The sequence below is a fragment of the Rhincodon typus genome, chromosome 6 (assembly GCF_021869965.1).
Source record: "Rhincodon typus isolate 14 chromosome 6, sRhiTyp1.1, whole genome shotgun sequence".
Classification (NCBI taxonomy): Eukaryota; Metazoa; Chordata; class Chondrichthyes; order Orectolobiformes; family Rhincodontidae; genus Rhincodon; species Rhincodon typus.
In genome coordinates, this window is record NC_063337.1 from 18,293,804 (window position 1) to 18,316,980 (window position 23,177).

Here is a 23,177-nt window from a genome sequence, read left to right on the forward strand (position 1 = left end):
CTGGCTCCATCCCCGCCTCTTCGACCTGTTTGTTTCCTCTCCACCTATCCTCTCCTCTATCCCTCTTCTATCCGCCTCCCACTCTCTCCCTATTTATTTCAGAACCCCCTTCCCCTCCCCCTTTTCTGATGAAGGGTCTAGGCCCAAAACGTCAGCCTCTCTGCTCCTATGATGCTGCTTGGCCTGCTGTGTTCATCCAGCCCTGCACCTTGTTGTCTCGGATTCTCCAGCATCTGCAGTTCCTACTATCTCTGCTTTTCTTTTCTCTTTTCTTTTTTATTTCTTTTTACTTTTGCTTTTTCTTTTCCCTTTATCTTTAAAGTCTTTTCTTTTACCTTTTCACCTCATTTGCAGTGGCAATGACGTCGGCAGTGGGAGCAGGCCCTACACAGAGAGGTGGACACAGATGGCGCCACAGGCCCATGGAGCAGCGAGGCTGAATGAAAGTTCGAGGAGTAAGTGCCGAGTGGCAGCAACACCAGGGTGAGGCGGACGCAGCTCCACTCCAGCGAGTGAGGAGCAGGTCTCAGGCTTAACCCCCTGGTCTAGACTCACAGGCTGAGCCACGGCCTGGGCAGCTGACAGCAAAGGCACCAAAGGCAGTGTCAATACCTTTCATATGATTTCAGTGAAAATGTGAATGTAAACATTAAATGCTTCTTCACTTTTAAAATTGTATTGTTTAAATATTGTTATGTGCATTTCTCTATATTGGCCCCAGAAGTATCGATTACTGGAATGCAAAGAGAAGATTATTAGCAGTCTTCTGTTAGTGGGTGAAGAAAATGCCGAAATTGAGGATGTGAAAGTTAACTAGACAATGTTTAATGTTAGATTAGACCTGCGGCACTGATTCTCTTTTTAAGCTCACCATGCTACCCACTAACCCAGGCAGTGAGAGTGCAAAGAGACAACCTGTTCCCTAGTCTCTATCATAACCAATCTTTCATCGGTTGTTAGAATCGTTACGTAGACGGAGCATAGGTTTAATCAAACACTGGTTATTTTCTTTATTACAAGTTCCTCTTGCTTTTCAGACTGGATAAAAATCTCCCTTCATTTGTCCTCTTCCAGACAGCCCACAGGAGACCAGGAACTGGATAAATTAGACCCTGCCACTCAATAATGCAGCATTCTGCCAGGAATATACACGTTGTAATACGCATTGCTCCAGTGTCTATGACATGTATTTTGAAGGTGTGACCATTAAATGATATACCTGCATTAAACACAGACTGAGGGGCATCCATTAAGAGGGTGTGAACTTCTGCCAAGGTGCTCCTAGCCTCCTCTATCTCATTCCAGACAAGGAACACATCTTCTCTGACTCCAGCCCCTGAAAAAGTATGAATTACATGAAAGTATGTGAGTTATACCTGTTCATTTGTACCAGAAATTTTAACAATTAGATACTTAAGCTCAACCTTGTAGCTCAGGCAAGATTTACGAAAGTTTGTTAACATGCAAATAGCACTATGTAAGAATCTTAGCTTGATGTTTTTTAAGATATGCTTTAAACTTGAACCTGAAGCTTTGTATTCTACATGGCTCAACTGTAGGGTGTTCTTGCGAATAGCCAACATAGAGTCAGTCACCAAGCACTGTAGGTATTTGAGCAATTAAATAGCTTTCAAACTAACATTATTTTCAAATGAATCTTCTCACTGTGGTCCTCGTTCATTTAAACAAATATTAATGAAGGGTTCATTGCTTCAATAAAATGTATAATGGGTTACAATGTCTGTTTAGACTTGGATCATTTAGTTTAAGCTATGACTATAAGTGAACATTCAGTAACCATTAAAGCATCATACAAAAACATAATACAATGATCAGATCATTTCAATAATGCTGCGGTGCATTAACTATATTATGTAGGTACAGCCATTTTGGGACGAAATTAAAAAGTGAAAAAGCTTGGAATCTAATATGATAAAGTATACTCCTCCGAACAATGCCAAGAAACAATGAACTACAACAACCTCCATGTTCAATTTCTCTTTTTTTTTGTCACAGCCATACCAGGCATATCCTCAGAATGATCCATGAACTAAAGAATCTGTATAAGATCATTTGGAGGCCCTTTTTAATTTTCAGGAGCTCAAATTAAAATAACCAGAAGGACAGTTTTCTCCTTCAATCAAGACAAAAAATTAGGTTATTGCACAACTTTGGCTGAAGGTTATTTAAGTAAAAAGTGACAGAGCTGTTAGCTAAAATCAATACACAAAGATTTCAAGAAAGTAAGGAGATAAGTTACGTATGAAGATAAAAATTAGATTAGATTCCACTATCGTTGCAGGCAGGAGTTTTTAAAGAGTATCTTCCTGAAGTTGAAGGGGTTGAAAACCCATAATCAGATTGAGCAGCTGTGATGGCTTTATTGAACCGAATAGTGGGAGTTGCTCCCATGGGTGAACTAAGCAGAACAGACCCTGAATGAAGGCTCAATTCTTCCACTTTTACAGCCCTGCAGGATGTAGCTCATAGTAGGTAGCCTGGTGCAGTACATCTCTCCTGGATACCCTCGTCCTCGTGTCTGCCTGTTGAGAAGCAGTTTGTTTCAAGCTGTTACTGTCATGACCTCTGCACAAATACTTCCTCCCAACAGATTCTCACACAGTTCAAATATTAAAATCGCTGTGATACCAAAATAATGGTTCCATTTTACGTGTGGGTTAGCTTAGACCTGGGGAAAAAGCATGTCCATTTTCTTTTAGTTGAAGTAATTAACTTTTGAGCTGTTTCAGCCATTTGCTTGGATGGCTCTTGTTCTGTCAGATTTCGGTAAGCCAGGAAAAGTTACTAACAGTTCTGGAAAACTATTTCTGTTTCCTCTTTGAAATGTTTGTTGAATTTCAGAATGTATCATGCCTTCATCTTGTAATAAGTATGGTGTAACCCCAATACCAGTTGAATCAACAATGGTAGTCACCCGACTGCTGGGAGCCACTTTATGAGGTTTACTCTGACCGCTTTAAAGACAGATTCACTTTTCTTTACAAAATGATTAATATATTGCTTTTTATTCTTATCCATTCTTGGGATGTGGGCGTTGCTGTCCACATCAGCATTCATTGCCCATCACTCATAGAGAAGCTGACAGCGAGTTGCCTCCTTGTAACCACAAGTGCTGATAATTTCATCATTTTTAATGAGATATGTGGGCTTCATTGGCAAGGAAAAAAATATATCTCCCATCGCTAACTGCCCTTGAGCTAAGTGGCTTGCTGGGCCATTTCAATGAGCAGTTCAGAGTTAATAATTTCTGGAGTCACAGGTACCCCAGACCAGGTAAGGATGGCAAATTTCCTTCCTGAGAGGATGTCAGCAAACCAGCTGAGTTTTTACAACAATGAAAGTTGTTATGGTCACTGTTACTGAGACAAATATTATGTTCAAGATTAATTAATTTAAATTAATTTACACTCATGCCTCCACACCATGAGCCTGGTCCTCTGGATTGCAAGTCCAGTGACCTCACCACTACGTTACCTGGATAAAGAACTTTAACACAGGGAAAACCTTTCTGCTGTCACTTAAACATTAAACCACTCCAGCAACTTGGGGATTTATGTTTGATTTTTCAAATCAAGGTCAAGAACTCAAACCCCAGATTTTTTTTGGGTCCCAAACCCACACAGTATTCACATCACTTCTCTGCCGTCACCTTCAAAAGTAAATGTGCTGGAGGCAAGCTTGTACAGCCGTTTTCCCAGGAGAGAGGAGCTGCCTGCAGAGCACAAGCTGCTGAGGCAGACAGCAGTGATGATGTGGCCTATTGCTGCCTTGCAGAGAAGAGGAGGCAATGCCTCTGTAGATCAGCAGCTTCAAGGCACATGAAAATCACCAAATGAAAGGTAATTCGCTTGATCTGGTGCAAAATCCTCAAGATCTTAAAACAATTTCAGCACTCAAAAATACACCATTAACCGCTGCCTGCACTGAACCTGATAGCAATGCCTTGATGTGCACCAAACAATTTAGCTTCGATGATTTCCAAACTGAACATCGTTTTCTTGTTCTCCATGCCTATTAGCAGCTGCCATTAACTGAAGGTGAGTTGGTCCTCAACCCATTCTCTCTTTGAAAACTGTCTTGTATTCTGGAAAATGCACAGAAAGTGTCACAATCTGGGAAAATAACTTCCAAATGATGTCTTCCCCAACTACAACTGACAAGTTCCAGCCTCTTATACTTTAAATGCACTTAAGCTAGAAGGAGAGTTTAGGAAGAATGCTTCTTTTATCCAAAATGTTCTTCCAGTCAAGACCATAAAACAATACATGGCACAGAAATGAAGAACAAACAAGTTTGACCTTTAAACACCAACTGCACCTCACCAGCACCGGTCACACATACCACCCCAGACTAAAAATCAGTCACAACTAAGATGCACAGAGAACATTGTCATCAGGGAGATACATCAGGGCCCAATGAATGGAGCACTAGTTTGGGGGCTGCTGTGCTTAGGTTGGGGCCAGGGTTCTAGATGAGGAGCAGGACCAAGGCCGATGATTTCTCTCCCTGCCCTGACTTGCTGTAGTCCCACTACTGTATAGGTCACAACATTGAACAAAAATATTATATTCAGTCCCCAATATAGCCAATTGTACGCTTTCTCTATAATTGACTTAGAATAAAAATACCCATTAACCCTAACCCTATTTCAGGTTTCTTTAATAATAAAGACAAAAATATTTATTTATTATAAAACAAAACCAATTCCATACGGATACAAAATTGGTTAAGACACAATATGTAATATGTAAATATAAATGTTTGGCCTTCTAAAGAACTGAAAACATACACAGAAATACGCACACTCTTTTCAAGAAATAATGGACCTCTCTCTGAGGAGGTTCACTTCAAAAAGAATAACATTTTCAGGTCAAGAGTTCTTATTCTTGAAGGCAGAAAAAAAAATGTTGAGGCATAGAAAGTTCCAAAGACTGTCCATCTAGTGGTTTTGCACGTGTGGTCATGTCACCAAACACTCACAAGTTATCTCTGGAGTCTTGAAAGACACAGATTTCCCAGGAACTACATTACTGAGAAGTTCTGCCAATCACTCTTCCAGAAAAACAATCAGATTTCACCCTGGTCTCTCAGTCAAGGTTTCAGAAAGAGAAGACGTAAACTCAGCAGTTTGATCTCTAGGCAATTTTTTTCCAACTTAAAAAGCCAAATACAAATTCTAAGCCTGCAAAAGCCGATCAAATAGATCAGCTGTGAAGCATGGTCATAAAATAGTTACGTTTTTCCTAAAGTGAGTTCAAGTAACCAAGATCAGCAATTATCTGGAACCATGTGGCCTCCAAGAAGTGTCTCGCTTAAACAAAAGTTCTAATGTGTCTCTTCATCTAACATTTTAAAAAGAAAATCCGGACACCTCCACAGTCCTTCAAGCTCAGAAAAATTATTAATACAAAAAAACATGTTCAAAACACCCCCACCATTGAAAATGAAACACCATTTTCAAATGCACTTCATTACAAAGTGTAACATATATTTCGCTCTTAACATGTAACCTATACAGTTACCTTCTTGGCACTTAAATAGTTCAAAGTTATAATCTTGACAAAGCACCAGTAATTACATCACTCTTACGTGTGGGAAAAATCAATCTTTAAAATATAAGACTGTAACAACAAAATACGTAAGATTGTCAGGCATTTTAGTTTTTGAACTTTTCCACAAAGGCTTAGGATAAAGATCAGTATATACTAGTGTCTTTCTGCAAGTGTGATAAACATCCATTTTAAAATGTTTAGCAATCTCAAGACTTCATATGCTATTACGAAGTATCACTTTCCATGTTGATTTAGTTTTTTAGAAAACTATCCTATCGGCTTTTCTATGCCTGATTAACCTTCTTGTGATAGGCCTACACCTATCTCCAAATCACAACCATCAACTGTTACCTTAAAGGCCTTGGTGAAATTTGGAGCTTGATTGGTTGACTGATCAGAATGTTTTCAACTTCTGAAAAGATACTTGGCATTGCCCTAACCACAATACAGTTGGAGCAGCGATATTTGATATTTGATAAATATGTGATAGAAAGCACACATCCACGAAAAAAATCACATGATTTTCCATTCAGTTTTGGGGGCAGGGAACTTTGCTAATGTTTATATTTTGCTGTACTTGACAGCACTTGCTCTTCAAATTGCCCGACATAGGTTACTTGCACCTTTGCAAATGCACATTTCGCAAGATTTATCACCAAACCAGATCACTGTAATTTCTTAAACAAAGCTTCTAGCTGTTTCAAGTGGTCCTTCATTGTGTCACGATATAGATCAGAACATTATCAAGGTAAGTTACACAATTAGGAACACTGGTTATCACTTGATTCATCAGTCTTTGGAATGTTGCTGAAATCTTTTTAGCCCAAATGATATTGTTGGCTTTGAAAAAGATTGATATTTCTTTAGCTCTCAATGTTAAAGGATCTTACTAGTATCCACCTAAGAAATCTATTTTGGAAAGAAAATTGGTACTGCCAACCCTATCACCAGTCTTTCAAGCAAGGAATTGGGTAGGAGTCGGTCTTTGCTACTGCACTGATCTTTCTGTGGTTCACATAGAAATTAGTTGAACCATCAGGGTTAGACACTACCACAACTGGGGAATTCCAGCTGCTTTGGCTGGGTTCAATTAGACAGTTTTCCAATATGGGGATGTGATGGACTAATGGGGCTGTCACTAGACAAGTAATCCAGCAATCAGGTTTTTTCCTGTGGACCCAGATTTGAATCGCACCATGGCAGGGGGTAGAACATAAATTAAATTAAAACAAAAATCTGAAATTTAGAGTCTGATGACTGTTGGAACAACAAACATCTGAAGGTAAATGCTTTTCTTGCCTGGTCTGGCCAACATATGGCTCCAGACCAACAGCAATGTGGTTGATTCTTAACTGCCTTCTGGGCAATTAGGGATAAGCAGTAAATGCTGGCCACACCCAGAGACATCCACACTCTTGTGAATGTACCAAAAAGAATGATGTGCTAGGTTCACTAATTATTGAAGATATGAGCATTTGTGGAGCCTCCTCCTGTTGCATGTTTTGGATTTCAGACATTACCTGATCCTGTTTCTCTAGATGTAAACATAAGGTTACTGTTTAACAGGACAGAATTCATCTACATCCATATTATGTATGGCTAGATGTAGCTAAGTCGTACACCTCACTATAGACTTAGTTGAAATCATTGAAAAGTTTTTTAGGTCTTTTCGATTTTCTGCTTCTCCATGTGAAAGTATGGTGTGGAACTACCCTAATAGTTCAGTGTTAGCTAACTGGATAGTGCATGGTTCAATTTGGGAATTGTCTCAGTCTCCTTCTGCCTCATCCTCAGTAAGACTTTCATCTTCCACTGTTCATGCTCCCTGGCATACCTGTACTTGCTTATGCACTTTCCAGTAGTGGTACTGCTTCAACATATTCACAGTCGATTCTTCTTCCGGTGATTTGGCATGCTAATCAAATAATTTATTTTACAAATCCTTTCCAATGTCCTGTATGGGCCACTGAACTGTGCCTTCAACAGTTCACCTTGTACAATTGCAATACTAATACTTCATTCCCTGGCTGAAATGTTCAGGATTTCATATGCTTCTCCATCTTTTGTTTCAAGTTTATAATGCTCCAATGCGTTCTTGACCTATTTTGCAGGCTTCTATGAGCATTCCTGGAACATAGATGCTTAGTCTAACATAAAGGATTAATCCTCCTTCCCTAAAAACTACTTGTCAGGTTTCAGAGGACCTCTTATTTCAGGTCCACAAACCAATTCAAAAGGACTAAAACCAGTCGACTCATTCTTTCACCCCGAACACAAGGATATTCATGACAGTATGATTTTGAAGATTTGATGCTACCTTCATAACACTGACTTTCCTGATACATCCCTTCTGTATACTTTCAACTGGGTCCTTTTGCAAGCAGAAGCAAAGGCTGCCTTGTAATTTAGCTACCAGCTACCAGTACCAGGGACAAATTTCAGACAACAGGCAGAGGTCAATCTTCAGCAATTTCCTGGGCTGTCTGTAAAGCTGAAGCCAAGCAAAGGCACTTCTTCAGAAGCACAAATGAGTTATTACACTTTGGCATTGTTGCAGAAATGCAAACTTAAACAAACAGTTGATGTCGGACTGAACTTGGGGGCTCAAGGCTAAACTAGAGAAGTGCAAGATTGAGACAGTCAGGTTCAGAAGCACAGCCAATTTCTTTATTGCTGAGCAGTGCTCTTCCATCATGTTTCTATTGATGTGTACCTTGGGATTGGCTTTCCTTTCCACTATCGATAAATCCAGGTCCAAGAATGGCATTGCTTTAGGAAGGTTAAGTGACTGCTCTTAACATGCTTCCCATCTTTGCAAGATTCCCTCATTTCCACCTGCATCTCCATGTAAGTCATAAGAGTAAAATCCATCTGATGCATATGCATTTAATAAATAAAGGGTTTGGAAACTAAATCATAAATGTATAAAGCAGGAAGATGAATAAGGCACCAGAGAAGTGAACTTGGATTTACTAGCAACTCTTGTTTGGGCAGTAAACATGCACTCAGACCTTCAAAATGGATTGTATGAACACTTTTGTTTTATTAATTCTTAGAAATGGGCATTGCATTAAATCACAAACTGAACATGTGTTCAACGGAAAAAAGGATCTCTGCCCCAATACTCACTGCCTCTATTTAATTGGACGATCAACTTCTTGCAGGTGAGATACTGTTTCATTTCTTCCAGTTGTTGCTGCAATTCCACAACTGTTTGGTGTTTTCTATTGTTTGTTTAAAAGATGCAGTGTCTTTAGGGAGTGATGTGGCAGGTGCTTTAGTACTTGTTGCTATTATATGTGCTGTGATGCCAAACAATACCAGCTTATGGTTGGGATAGTTTTCTTCCACCTCCCCTTTCCTTGACTGGATCGAAAGGCACAGTGATTGGCAACACAGCACATTTATATAAACAAACTGAATGAGAATATAGAGGGCATGGTTAGTAAGTTTGCAGATGACAAAATTGGTGGTATAGTGGACAGTGAAGAAGGTAATCTAAGATTAAAAACAGATCTTGATCATTTGGGTCAATGGTCTGAGGAGTGGCAGATAAAGTTTAATCTGGATAAATGTGAGGTATTGCATTTTGATAAAACAAATGAGGGCAGGACATATACAATTAATGGTAGGGCCCTGGGTCGTGTTGTAGGAAAGACAGACCTAGGGGTTGAGGGATGTAATTTTTTGAAATTTGCATCACAGGTAGACAGAGTGGTTAAGAAGGTGTTTAGCATGCTCACCTTCATAGCTCTGACCTTTCGGTATAGGAGTTGGGACTTCATGTTGAGGTTGTACAGAACACTGGTGTGGCCTCTTCTGGAGTACTGTATACAGTTCTGGTCACCCTGCTATAGGAAGGATGTCATTAAATTGGAGATAGTTCAGAAAAGATTCTCCAGGATGTTGCTAATAATGGAGGGTTTAAGTTATAAAAATGGATTGGATAGACTAGGACATTTTTCACTGGAGCACAGGAGGTTGATGGGTGATCTTACAGAGGTTTATAAAATCATGAGGGGCATAGATAAAGTGTGTAGCAAGGGTCTTTTCCCTAGGATGGGGGAGTTCAAAACTAGGGGGTTTTTATTTAAGGTGAGAGGAGAAAGATGTAAAAGGTACCTGAGGGGCAACACTTTCATACTGAGGGTGGTTCGCATGTGGAATGCACTGCCAGAGGAAGTGGTAGATGCAGGTATAGTTACAACATTTAAAAGACATTTGGATAAGTACATGAATAGGAAAAGGTCAGATGAATATGGGCCAAATGCAGGCAAGTGGACTATTTTTGTGTGGAAAACTTGGTTGGCATGGACTAATTGGACCAAAGGGTCCATGCTGACTGACTCAATGACTCTATGACTCTAAGTAATAGCAACAAGTACTCAAGCACCTGCTGCACTACTCCCTATAGACACTGCATCATTAAACAAACTATTGGAAGCACAGGTTGAGTTTGTGAAGTTAATGCAGCATCAACATCTTTGTTTGAGAACGGGAGACAAAAGTCAGGTACTATAGGCCCGTCTGTTATTGGGAAAATGTTGGAGTCTATTATCATAGAATCCCTACAGTGTGGAAGCAGGCCATTCGGCCCAACAAGTCCACATCAACTGTCCGAAGAGCATCCCACCCAAACCCACGCCCCTATCTTATCCCAGTAACCCTGCATTTTCCTATGGCTAATCCACCTAACTTGCCTATCCCTGACGCTATGGACAATTTAGCTTGACCAATCCATCTAACCTTACACCTTTGGACTGTGGGAGGAAACCAGAGCACCCAGAGGAAACCCACGCAGACACAGGGACAATGTATAAACTCCACACAGACCCGAGGGTAGAACTGAACCCGTGTCCCTGGCGCTGTGAGGCAGCAGTGCTATCCACTGAGCCACCTTGCTGGCTCAAGGTGCACACCACAAAACCCCCCTGCCCATCTTGGGCAGGCCTTGTACAGGTGGCCTGTTTCCCCTCACAGATTGCAGCTCTTGGGCTCCATGCAGTCGTTAATCAGGTGGCCCTCCTGTTTGCAGTTCCTGCAGAGGGTTGCTTTGCAATCCATTGACACAGTTCTCCCCAGGCATAGATGCACTGGAAGCCATTCCCTCAGAACATAATATAACTTGGAGAATATATAAGGCTGTACAGTGCAGGACATTCTGTTGGAAGAGGGAGGAAAAAGTAGAGAAAGGTTCCCAGCAGGAAGCTATATCTATCCAGTGTTTTCAGGGACTTATTCTCCCAATCATTTTCTGAGAAAGGGCAGTACATTCGTGCTCCAGAGAACTGCTGCCAGTCCCCAGAAGCAGCATTTGTCAATCTGTTGAAGGATGAATTGCTTAAATGTTGTGACATCCTGTATAACTGAGGATTATCAGATGAACTGAATGGAAGAGCTGACTAAATGGACTGGATGGCTAATTTTTGCTCCTACATCTTATGGTTGTAAATCACTTTGCAACTGTAGTCCACAGCTAGGAAGGCAGGAGTCTGAACTTCTATGGCAATAAGTGGATCTTACAAGACTGCAGTTTCTGGTTTCCACAGCCACACTCAGACATGAACCAACTCCTGCTTATACAAAGCAGCTCCAATGTCTATCATCAAATCATAATTGGTTCCACAACAGTGCAAACAAAGCTGACCACTCTGGATATTCTCTGTGCTGAAAACAATGGAGTCCAAGCTCCATGCAAAGGCCTGTGCGAAGTTATTGACAGACACCTATATGTTTCTCGTCACTTATCATAGACTATCTGGCTGGCTGCCAATGCACCAATCATTTTGTTCTGCGTAGCAAGGGAGACGATGGCCTTGTGGTATCTTCACTGTGCTGTTAATCTAGAGACCTAGGTAATGCTCTGGGGACCTGGGTTCAAATTCTACCAGATAGTTCAAATTCCAGATAGTGGAATTTGAATTCAATAAAAATCTGGAATTAAGAGTCTACTGATTACCATTGTCGATTGTCAGGGGAAAAAGCCCTCAGGTTCACTAACGCCCTTTAGGGAAAGAAAGTTCCATCCTTAACTGGTCTCACACACATGTGACTCCAGACCTGCAGTAATGTGGTTGACTCTTAACTGCTCTTTGGGCAAATTAGGGAGGAGCAATAAATGATAGTCTAGCCAGTGATGCTCTCATTCCTTGAATGAATTTAAAAAATGCCCAGCAATGTTTTCCTACATGCTGTCCTTTCAAAGCTAAGTACCGTGCAGGGGAACTCAAATATGACTTTACTCTCTTCAATCTGGACTTCCACTCATGTCCAATATTTCACTGTGTGCAATCACAGGTAAAATCAAGTGATGCTTTTTCTCTTTATCATCACAGTCTTCTTACTGTTGCTTCACTGCTTGGCCAAGTTCACTTCTTGGGTAAAATGCACCATGTTGTCCAGGGAGGGAGGAAGGTGTGGGAGGCTGAGGGTGTGTGGGATGTATAAAATAGAGGCTCATGGTTAGACCACCTTCAGCTTATGCATGAGGGTGGGTGATGAAGGGGAGGTGAGAATGTGAGATAGAGGATGAGTTCAGAAGATCCTTCTCACAAAGGGCCACAACCTCAACAATGACCATCCCAATAATGGCCTGCACTTTGTCCTCTAACCCCCATTCCTGCTGCCTCAGGTTATGTGCCAACTTGTCTCAAAAGAGTGACAGGAGTGTGTCAGTGAGTGTGGTGCAAATTCCTAGGATGGTATGGCTGTTATGGCTGAGTAGCTGGTATTGTGTGCAAGTTGTAAGTCGTTGGTATGTGAGACTTGAACTAAGGACTCTAAGCTGTAGTGAAGCATATGAATACCAGGTACGAATGAAGGGCATTGTTGATCAGTGACTGGAGTGATGATTTGAGCAGTGCTTCTGTTTTTTCTTTTTTATTCATCCATGGGATATAGGTGTCACTGACTAGGCCAGTATTTATTGCCCATCCCTAACTGCCTGAGGGGAGTCCATGTAGGCTGCAGCAGGTGATTAGGACAGATTTCCTGAAGGACATGAGTGAAACAGATGGGTTTTTGCAGTAGTCAGCCACGTCGACCACAAACAACGGTTCTATTCCAGATTTTTTTGAATTCAAATCTGCCATTGTGGGTGGAATAACTGCACAGAGGCTGGTATCCAGTCACTAAGTCACCCTTTATTTGCATGTGCACAGTACATGGACTCTGATCAGCTAGCTCAGAGCCAGTCCTTAGAGTGAGGTGACTCCCTGACACTTCTGTTTATATCTGTCAGCCAGGGCTCCCTGACTGGCCCAGGTTAACAGCCCCAATCAGGGAACCCCGTACTCAACGGGATACACCTGGCCAACCTCATTCTAATCGCTACATCAGGATTTGAACCTAAGTCCCCAGAACATTAGCCTGGAGAAATGGATTGCTGAACGAAGCTTTAACTAGCTCCTACCCGTCCTGGGACCCTGCTCAAATATCCAGAGATTAGCAGCATACTTAGCACTGGCTGGAGAGTGAAACTGACATGCTACCTGTGTTGCATGCAATGGCCACAGGCCAATCACAGTTGGTTTTGGTTCTCTAAAAGTGTAAAATGTCACACTTAGAAGGCAAGCAACACTAAATGTATTTTCTGAAGAAGGGTCCTGACCCAAAACGTCAACTTTCCTGCTCCTCTGATGCTGCCTGGCCTGCTGTGTTCCACCAGCTCCACACTGAATGTATTTTCCTCACTTTGCCAAGTAAAAACTATCAATTAAATGGAAATCAGGTTCCCCTAATGTATACTTACGGCAATCTTTTCCCTGACATTCAAGAACAAATGAATAAACCTGCAGCTGATATCATTCCTGTCTTCAGATGTACTGACCTGGTGGCAAACCTCCAATCAGTTTCCTTGGGGTCTTTGGAGCCTCAGCGCCTCTGTCTTTCACGTCATTGGGGGAAACTGTTTCATCTTCTTCACATTCACTCATCAGAGCAAATGCATGAAATCTGCCAGGATACAGTCACATGACAATTAACAAACAATAGGCACAGGCTGAAACTAGGACCACAACATTAAGCACTTGAGAACCTTCTTAAATAGTTTTCAAAAGTGGCTGACCAAGCAATAAACTAGAAATAGAGCCACTTGGGGTGTGAATTAAATGATTCGAATAATCTGACTCAAAGCCTATCTCATTGATGACTCAGAGTCATTGCAACGCATAAGCATTCAGCTGAACATGTTGATGTATTTAGAGTAAAAGCAAAGTAGTGTAGATGCTGGAGATCTGAAATACAAACAGAAGGTACTGACGAAACTCTGTGAAAAGAGTCCAATATGAGTCAAATATCAAACTCAAGATGTTAACTCTGTTTCCCTGTTCACAGAAGCTTCCAGATCTGCTGAGTTTCTGTTTTCATTCCACATGATTAATGACTGCTTTCTTCATTCATGTTGATTACCAAATTCGATAATAATTGCATTCCCAGTAAATTTGCTAATAGCTCCATAAAGTTTTCCAAGTAGCTGAGACATAAAGGTCAGTCTGGTTAGTTCTAAGTTAACTGATAGAGGTAAGAGGGCTTATGTGATGCATTCTCAGTACGTTTCAGTAAGGGAGATGAAAATAGTTGTTCCCAACCTTATTTACTAGTTCACGATTCTTGAATTAGAGGTGTGCATTTGTTGGGATTTGTCAGGAAAAGGCTTTGTTATCTTCTTCCATTAAATTGTCTGTTAACAACAACCGTCACTGCTTATATTTTAATATTAGTCACTTGAATGGGATTTAGGAAGGAAATCAGTCAAAGTAGCCTTCCTGAAGATGGAAAATGGGGTCAAGGTACCAACATCTGTTCCTACACTTGCTTCTTCCTAATCTTAACTGGTGCCAATTTCCATAGGCATTGTTCAGGAGAGTAGGAGAAATTGGTGAGTTAAAGAAAATGCCTCACAAATTGCTTTAATTTGCTCTTGATAAAATCAGAAGAATATCAGGGCCATGTGGGAATCCTCATGAATCTGGGGCAGCACAGTGCCGCGGTGGTTAGCACTGCTGCCTCGCAGTGCCGGAGACCCAGGTTTGATTCCAGTCAGCGACTGACTCTATGGAGTCTGCACATTCTCCTTGTGTCTGTGTGAGTTTCTGCCTGTTTCTCCAGTTTCCTCTTACAGCCAAAGGTTGCGTAGGTAAGGTGGATTGGCTGTACTAAATTTCCCATTGTGTCCAGGGATGTACAGGCTAGGTGGATTAGCCATGGGAAATACAGGGGTTATGGGGATAAGATGGGATGCTGTTCAGAGGGTTGGTGCAGACTCAATGGGCCAGATGACACTTTCTGCACTGTTGGGATTTTATGAATTGTACAGATAAACATCCCAAGTTATTAAGTCATTGTGGAACTTTCTCATGTAATCTGACATTTAAAAGATCAAGGATTAACATTAATTTAACCAGAAATGAAGGATTAGTCAGTAAATAGGTGATGGTTGCTAACTGAGGGGTTACGGGTGCTGGTGGTTCTGTAGTAGTGTCACTACCTCTGAGGCAGGAGACCCGGGTTTAACTCTCACCCGCTCCAGGTCTCTGAACAGGTTGGTTAAATAAACTATATGTAAAGAGATAACAGAAGGCCTAAGTTCAAGGCTAACCTACTCTAACGGAGTGTAATAACATCTCTGAATAGGTTGATTTTAAACATATGACAAAATAAGAAAGGGCTATCATCTAGGGCTGGGGGTGGGGGGGGTGATGGTGGTGAGAAAGCTGCTGGACTGGAATAGTCAATACACTCTCTGCACAAAGCAAGTATATGTCTCTTAGTTTCTATATATTTTCTCATGAACCTGTTCAGAAATGTTAAGACACACCTCTCTGGAGCAAGTGAGACTTGAACCAGGGCCTCCTAGCCCAGAGATAGGGAGATTACCCCTGCACCACACCAGCCTTCATCTCATCGGTTCCATATGAGGCACCTGGTTAGAATCCATTAAAAATCGTAGCAGAGGATGGTTGCCTAAAGCTAGAGATTGAAACTTAAAATTGCGACTTTTCCTTTTATCAAGTAAATAGTCGCGGGCATGCTATGTGGCAACTAACAGGTCAAACTCATTGGCTAGAATACCTGACCTCTCACATGCCAGTTAGTTCATTCAGAGTCGACAAGCAAGCTTAGGTGAGTTTTTCTACCTATTGCAGGACTCAATACTAACATCCCTGGTTACTGGAAGCATCCAATCAAAGGCTGGCAACTTCTGGTCCCCAATGGCCATCCGGTGAGGCCTACTCCTTGGGGAATCCAGCAGTAAGAAGGTAATTTTTTTTATCTTCTTCTCATGGGTAGAGGTAAGATTGGGGCAATTCAGAGTCCCTATCCCTAAGCTGACACACAGACTGTTTTGGCTTCTCAGTCAGGGAACCAGTTATCTTTTACAGCCTTTGGGAAGGCAAGCAATTGGAGAGTTGGCAATTTGAAGCCCTTAAGTGGCCATTCATTAACCACTTAGACAGTCCCCAGTGGATCTTCTCACCCAGCTCTTAACTGATGCAGTGGCAAGAAAGGTCCAATATATACGTGGTATATTGTATCCGCTGTTCCTGATGTGGCCACCTCTACATCGGGGAAACCAAGCGGAGGCTTGGAGACCATTTTGTGGAGCACCTACGCTTGGTTTGTGTCAAACGACAACACCTCCCAGTTGCGAATCACTTGAACTCCCCCTCCCACTCCTTGGACGACATGTCCATCCTGGGCCTCCTCCAGTGCCACAACGATGCCACCCGAAGGCTGGAGGAACAGCACCTCATATTCCGCCTGAGAACCCTGCAGCCCAATGGTCTCAATGTGGACCTTAGAAGCTTCAAAATCTCCCCACCCCCGGCCTCATCCCAAGACCAGCCCCTCTCGTCCCTGCCTCCTTGACCTGTCCGTCTTTTCTCCCACCTATCTGCTACCCTCCCACCTACCTGCTCCTTCCTCCCCACTGACCAACCCCCATCCCAACTCCTTACCTAAACTCACCTGTACTGGCTTCATCCCCAGCTCCATGACCTGTCCGTCTTCTTTCCACCTATCTGCTCCTCTATCCACCTTCTATCATCGCCTCACCCTCTCTCTATTTATTTCAGAGCCCCCTTCCTCTCCCCCATTTCTGAAGAAGGGTCCAGACCCGAAACGTCAGCTTTCCTGCTCCCTGATGATGCCTGGCCTGCTGTGTTCATCCAGCCCTACACCTTGTTATCTCAGACTCCAGCATCAGCAGTTCGTACCACCTCTTGGCTATTATTAAGCCTATTTCATACCTGGAAAATGGGCTCAACAATATTGAATTTTGTTATCCCAACTGTCTATAATTTGCAGAATAGCCATGTGGCCACTGGTATATATGGAAGTCATTTTCTGACCTGTAGTTGAAGAGTTATTGCTGTGATAGTGAGGAGTTTTATACGGGATGAGCTGGTGGTGAGTTATCATATGTGTTGTTGTAACAAAATTATTCATCTATTTCAATGAATTGTTGAAAACAATTTTCCACGTTCCTTCTCTGAAGAAAGAGCAAGCGAAACCAAAAGATTCTTCTTTATCAAACAAACTGGGTGTCCCAATATTGTAATTTGCAAGTGTGAAATAACCTGACGTGCGCTAGGTTTGCAAAGGCCATTTTGTTATTTTTTTTGGACTATGGAATTAAAAATGGAAAAACTACTGCTTTACACCAAGGGACTGTGAAAGAAGATGTTGCAGTTTTTTTTAAAGAAACAATGTGGTACTGGAACTCATTGCTTGTTGCACTCCAGGGTAGCCTCATTCAAGCAGAAGGGGACGATGTTAGACACCTCAGATCCATCAGCATGTATCCTGAGGCAGCATTGTCCTGTGACACTTTTGATTAGTTTCTTTTAACCACGACCTGTTGCATGTGTTCAGGAGTATGCAGCATAGCAACAACTTCTTGACAGGTTCCTGGATGAGTGGCTGCAGCTTTGCATGTAGACAATACAAACTATGAAGGAGAAAATATCTTGTGCGCTCTCTCTCCCTCTTTTGAATGGAGAAGTAAAATAACATTCCAAGCAGCTGGCTATTCTCTCTCTTTGCAAATTTCATGCTTGAATGAAAAAAAGAAAGAAAACACCTTCAGAGATTCCAAAAGGGTGAATCTTCAAGCAGTGAGTAAAAGATTGAGAATCAGAGTGTCTGTTCTACTCAGAGTTAAAAGGAATCAGAAGGCAGCTTAAGAACATTTCATCAACATCTGGTAATCCACACTGGTGCCAGAACTGTGCTTCACTGATTGTTCTCTCCCCATCTGTAATATTTGTGTCTTGTCTTGTCTCTTTGTGTGTCTGCTGGTCAGTGTTTGAGAATTCTTTTTTAAAATGTAGCTTAATTTATAGGTAGGTATAAGTTAGTAATTTGTGTTTCTTTTTATCTATTGGTTATAACCAATCTGCTTTTGATAAGTAGTTGTTTTCTTGTTCAAATGACAGAAATATTTTCAAAATGGTAACATGACTGTTAAAGGCATTGACCATTGGCCTTATGAGCTTTTTCCTTCCCACAAAAGTTACAATTTTTCATCTGCTGAATAAAAGAAGAGCTCACAAGAATGACACAAGTACTGTTTCACATTTTAAAACAGACACATGATGGGATTATATCCAAATTAATACCTCCTAAACTCTTGACCAAAGGCAAAATCTACAGATTTCACATCAAGATAATTACTCAGATATATCAGCCCTAAAGCAGATAGTATCATGGCATTACCAGTCAACTTAAGTGTCATTTGTCACTCTATCATATTTCAAATTGGCTTCAATTTAAATATATACCAGCAATTTTGTTTAATTAGATGGCACTAGTTAGATCATAGCTATTTTGTTCAGTAGGCAACACATTCAGCTAAGAGATTAATTGCCTGGTATTGTAATGTACCATGACCCTCAAACTTTCAGCAAGCCTTTCATTTCAAAAACAGAAAACCAGAATACAAACCTGATACTTGGACATGCCTTCTGCATTTAGGTGCATATAGCACGTTGTGATTCAGTTAATTATGTGGCAGATATACGGGGAACACCCTAAAATCATAAGGTATAGCAGCAGAAGCAACTGGAATGTTTCTCAACCCCATTCTCCTGCCTTCTCCCTGTAACCTCTGATCCCCTCACTAATCAAGTATCTGTCTCTGTCTTAAATACACACAATGACTTGGCCTTCACAGCCTTTTGTGGCAATGAGTTCCACAGCTTCATCACCTTGTGGCTTAAGAATTTCCTCCTCATCTTCATTCTAAATGGTTATCCCTTCAATGTGCCCTTGGGTCCTAGTCTTTCCTAGTTGTGGAAACATTTCTCCACATCGACTGTAAGTTTCAATCAATCCTCCTTCACCCTTCTAAACACCATACAGTACAGACCCAGAGTCCTCAAACACTCCTCATTTGACAAGCCCTTCGTACCCAGGATCACTTTTGTGAACGTCTTTACTAGTCCTCTTCTGAATGTTATGTTTGTTCCTCAATCAGCAAATCACAAAGCTACACTAACAATCAATTTGTAAATGTTCATACACTAGAATGTACAAGCATGTCAAGAGGAAATGTCAAGGACACCAATAAGGGGAAAATCGAAGGAGTAAGAAACATAGAAACCGAGAAACTAGGAGCAGGAGTAGGTCACTTAGTCCATCAAGCCTGCTCCACCATTCAATATGATCACGGCTAATCATCCAAATTAGTCCCCTGTTCCTGCTTTCCCTTTAAATCTTTTAATCTCTTTAGTCCTAAGAACTATATCTGCACGTATAATTTCTATAAACCACATTTATCCACATTAGGTTTCATCTAAGAAAGGACATGGCAGTTTTTTCCACAGTTTAACCTGTAACACTGAAAATCCATGGGCATGTGTAAATAAGGGTAGATTCTAAATGAAAGGACATGAATTCTCTGTCACCAAGAGACTTTACTTCAGGTAGGACATTGAATGTGTTAAAAGCTGAATTCTGGAGCTACAGATTCTTCTACAGAGCATTCAATATTATTCTACATATAGGTTATCAGTATATGACATTTAACATATAAAAATAAATCAAAAATGAGGCTTCCTAAAAACCAGGAAGTGTCATGTAGGATTTACCCATTGTCTCAAATGTTATTTATGTTATACCTTCCCGCAGTAAAATGAGCCAATTCTTTCAGGAATTGAATTGTGCCTTCCTCCTTGGCATTGAATGATACCATGTGGACTGGGCATGGGCTTTTGGCCAATTTCCGACGCAAAAGCTCTCTCATCACCTCAGGACCATCACCAGCAGTGAAAAAGTAAACTGCTTCAATCTTCAGAAAGAAAAATAGAAGTATTACATAGAATTCTTAGAATAAACACAGGGAAACAATAGTGTTACTAAGTGATTGCAGGGGAAGTCGCCCTCACAATTCACTTCTAATTCTATCATGAATCAGGATAAAATGCTTCTAACCGAAGAAAAGTGGTTATTTCATTGTTCCATTGTGCATTTTTATCAATTATTTACTGACCTTGAATAAAAATTACTAATCTGATTAAAATTACCCCAATTACATAGGTACAGAACATCACAATACAGAAATACATATCAACAAATTAATGACAGAAAATTCTAAAACTTAGAGCCTGCTAACTTTATGTCTTAATTCCAAAAAAGTTCCCAGTATGCGAAGCTGTGTGCCAAGTGCAATGATTGTAACAAGGTCAGCCAGGTGGACCTCATAGAATATGAGTTCCCTGATTGGGGCTGTTAATCTGGTCCAATCTGGGAGCCCTGGCTGATAGATGTAAACAGGAGTGTCAGAGGTTCCGTTCGCTCTGAGAACTGGCTCATGAGGGAGCTGGATCAGTGTCAAGCATGTTCCATGTGTAAATAAAGGGTGACTTGGTGATGGGATACCAGTCTCTGTGGAGTTATTTCACCAAGAACAGTAATTCATTAAATCTACTCCAATCTATCCAGAACGATAATGTCTGTACAATTTTGTTCAAGCATTGTTTCCTAATCATAAAGTTAATCATGGTTATTTTTCAATTTACCATCATTGCTGGCAGCAGAAGTAAATGTCCAAAGTCTAAATAAATCTTTTTTTTTACTCTTTTACAGTTCAGATATGTGATAAGATTGACTTTTTCCAAGACTTAAATTAAATTCTAGAATTTCACCAAACATCTACTTATGCTGTGAAATGTTTAATAAATTGTCATTTGATAGTGTCTACTGATATAATTGAAATGGTAAGTGAACCAAGTCTTACAGTATTATCGCTCGTCGCTTGTAACACAGCCTCCACCGAACTTGTCTTGCTAGTAGTTGGCATGTGGCGAAGATTCCTTATCCAATTAATTGCTGAGCCTATTGTCTGTGGAGTAATGGGTACAGCTTTCTCCTGCCATATAACCATTTCATCAGCTGCCCTACAGATTATTAGCAACAAAATGACATCGATTAACCACAATGTTAAGTCACTGCGGCCATATGCTAGGCACGTACAAGGGATTAATTATATTTCACGTGCCTCAACTATGAACATTATTTTTCTTGGTGCTTCCAGTCATTATCTGAACACAATCACAAATATCTCCACAGGGCATCTCACTCATCCACAAGGTCCACAGGTTTGAACGTTCCTTAGCTGCTAACAATGTTTATGTTAGGTATCTCTATTACACTTTAGGTATTTGTAGCACTGACCAATTGTTTCAAACATCCAATGACTGCCTTTAAAAAATTCTGAAGCCTTCTGCCTTATTTGCCTTCTATGTAGTACTGCTCATCCATTTCTACCTCTCATTGTTTCCTTCAGTAACTCCTGCTTTTTTTTAAAATTGTATTCATTTCAGATCAAGCATTGATAAAAGAGGAGTAGGTTTTACAGAACCACAGGCTTGCTCTGCCAATCAATAAATCTTGACTGATCTACTGGAAAGAGAATTTAAATACTAATGTCCCTTGAAGAGAAGAAATCCCTCTTCCTGGAGACAGTAAGGACTGCAGATGCTGGAAGCTAGAGTCAATAAACGTGGAGCTGAAAAAGCACAGAACGTTAGGCAGTATCCGAGGAGCAGGGAAGTTAACATCTTGGGTCCTGACGAAGGGTTTCGGCCCAAAACATTGACTTCCCTGCTCCTCAGACACTGTCTGACTTGCTGTGTTTTCCCAGCTCCACATTTATTAAATCCTGGTTCCTGCCTGCTTTAAGTAGGTGATCCCCTATTTTGAAACAATGTTCCCTAGTTCTAGATTCCTTCAGAAAGGGAAGCATCCTCTCAGCAGCTATCATATCTGACCCTCTTAGGATCATACATTTCAACAAGATCACCTCTCATTCTTCTGAACTCCGATGAGTATAGGCACTACCTACTCAATCTTTCCTCATAAGACAAACTGTTCATTGTGTTAATCAGTCTAGTGAACCATCTCTGAAACTGTCCCAGTGCAGGTATGTCCCTCAAGTACAGTTTATTCGGTTACAATAGGGATGATGAGCAAGACGCAAATAGCAGCAAAATTCATAATGTTACCAAATTTTCCTTTACCATGCAGAAAAGCAATGTCTATAAACATGCGCTACATCACAAAACAATGTATTAGGTTGATTACCAAAAAAGCAAACAGTCACTCATAATCTGGGCAAAACAAGCAGAAATTTATAAAGGAAACCACAAGCATACCATGTAACAGACCATGAATGTTAACCACTTAAATGTTTCATTCGGTAGCACATTTGCAATTCAGTGAGAAATTTGTGGGCTTAAGCCCACTCCAGACCATTTGAGTACAGAGTCTAGGCTGAACTTCAGTGCATCGTTGAAGGAGTGGCACACTCTTGTGGGTTTCTTTGAATAAGATATTAAACTGAGCCTCCAACCACTCTTCAGCCGTCTCTTCCGCCAGATATAGATATTCAAAGGAAACAGTCACTTCCCAGTGTCTAGTCACTATCCCTGCCACAAATAAAGTAACTACATGACTCAGCTCCTTTACTCAATGTGGGATCTTGCTGCTTTACTGTTTAATAATCGGGTATTTCAAAGGAATGTTTTGCACAGAAAATATTTGTTCCTAACACATGATAAAACATGATATGTGTAAGCCTTGCTTCTGTCAAATATAAAGAACACAGCCTAATGCTTTGCTTTACAATTTAATGTAACTGCAGTTTAGTAACCTGGATGCAAATGACTCATTGTTGCACTATAATAAACAAAAATACACAATGGAGAACACATACCACACATATCAACGACAAATAGACATCAACAAACTTAATGAATACTTAACAAACATGATATTAAAAGTATCCCAAAACAAAAACAAACAGTAAAACCACAGTCACACTGTAAACACTTTGAGACAATTATATACAAACTTTAATACCAGATCCCATTTCAGCATAAGTTAATCACAGAGGTATTAAAGTTTGTGTAGATGTTATTTTCAAACCAGAGTTGTTACTTTCTAGTCATCAGCAATTGTTAAAATCATTTTAAAATATATTGTTCCTTGTGTTTTTTTTATGCCAATCCCCTTAAATCTATGCCTTCTGGTAGTCGATCCTTCCACCACTAGCAGGTTTCTCTAAGATAACAAGGTGTAGAGCTGGATGAACACAGCAGGCCA

The 23,177-nt window shown here is 40.8% G+C and overlaps 1 protein-coding gene across 1 annotated transcript in view; it reads right to left on the reverse strand.

Annotated features, from left to right (window-relative positions):
- The window catches only part of LOC109911306 (von Willebrand factor A domain-containing protein 3B-like), a 117,957-nt gene that overhangs the window by 84,118 nt on the left and 10,662 nt on the right, over positions 1-23,177 (reverse strand). The window contains exons 4-8 of the mRNA XM_048597894.1: positions 20,812-20,971; positions 19,694-19,863; positions 13,402-13,526; positions 1,151-1,336; positions 556-578 (exon numbers count right to left, since the gene is read on the reverse strand). Coding sequence (XP_048453851.1) covers positions 556-578; positions 1,151-1,336; positions 13,402-13,526; positions 19,694-19,863; positions 20,812-20,971 — 664 coding nt within the window. The remainder of the gene's footprint in view (positions 1-555; positions 579-1,150; positions 1,337-13,401; positions 13,527-19,693; positions 19,864-20,811; positions 20,972-23,177) is intronic.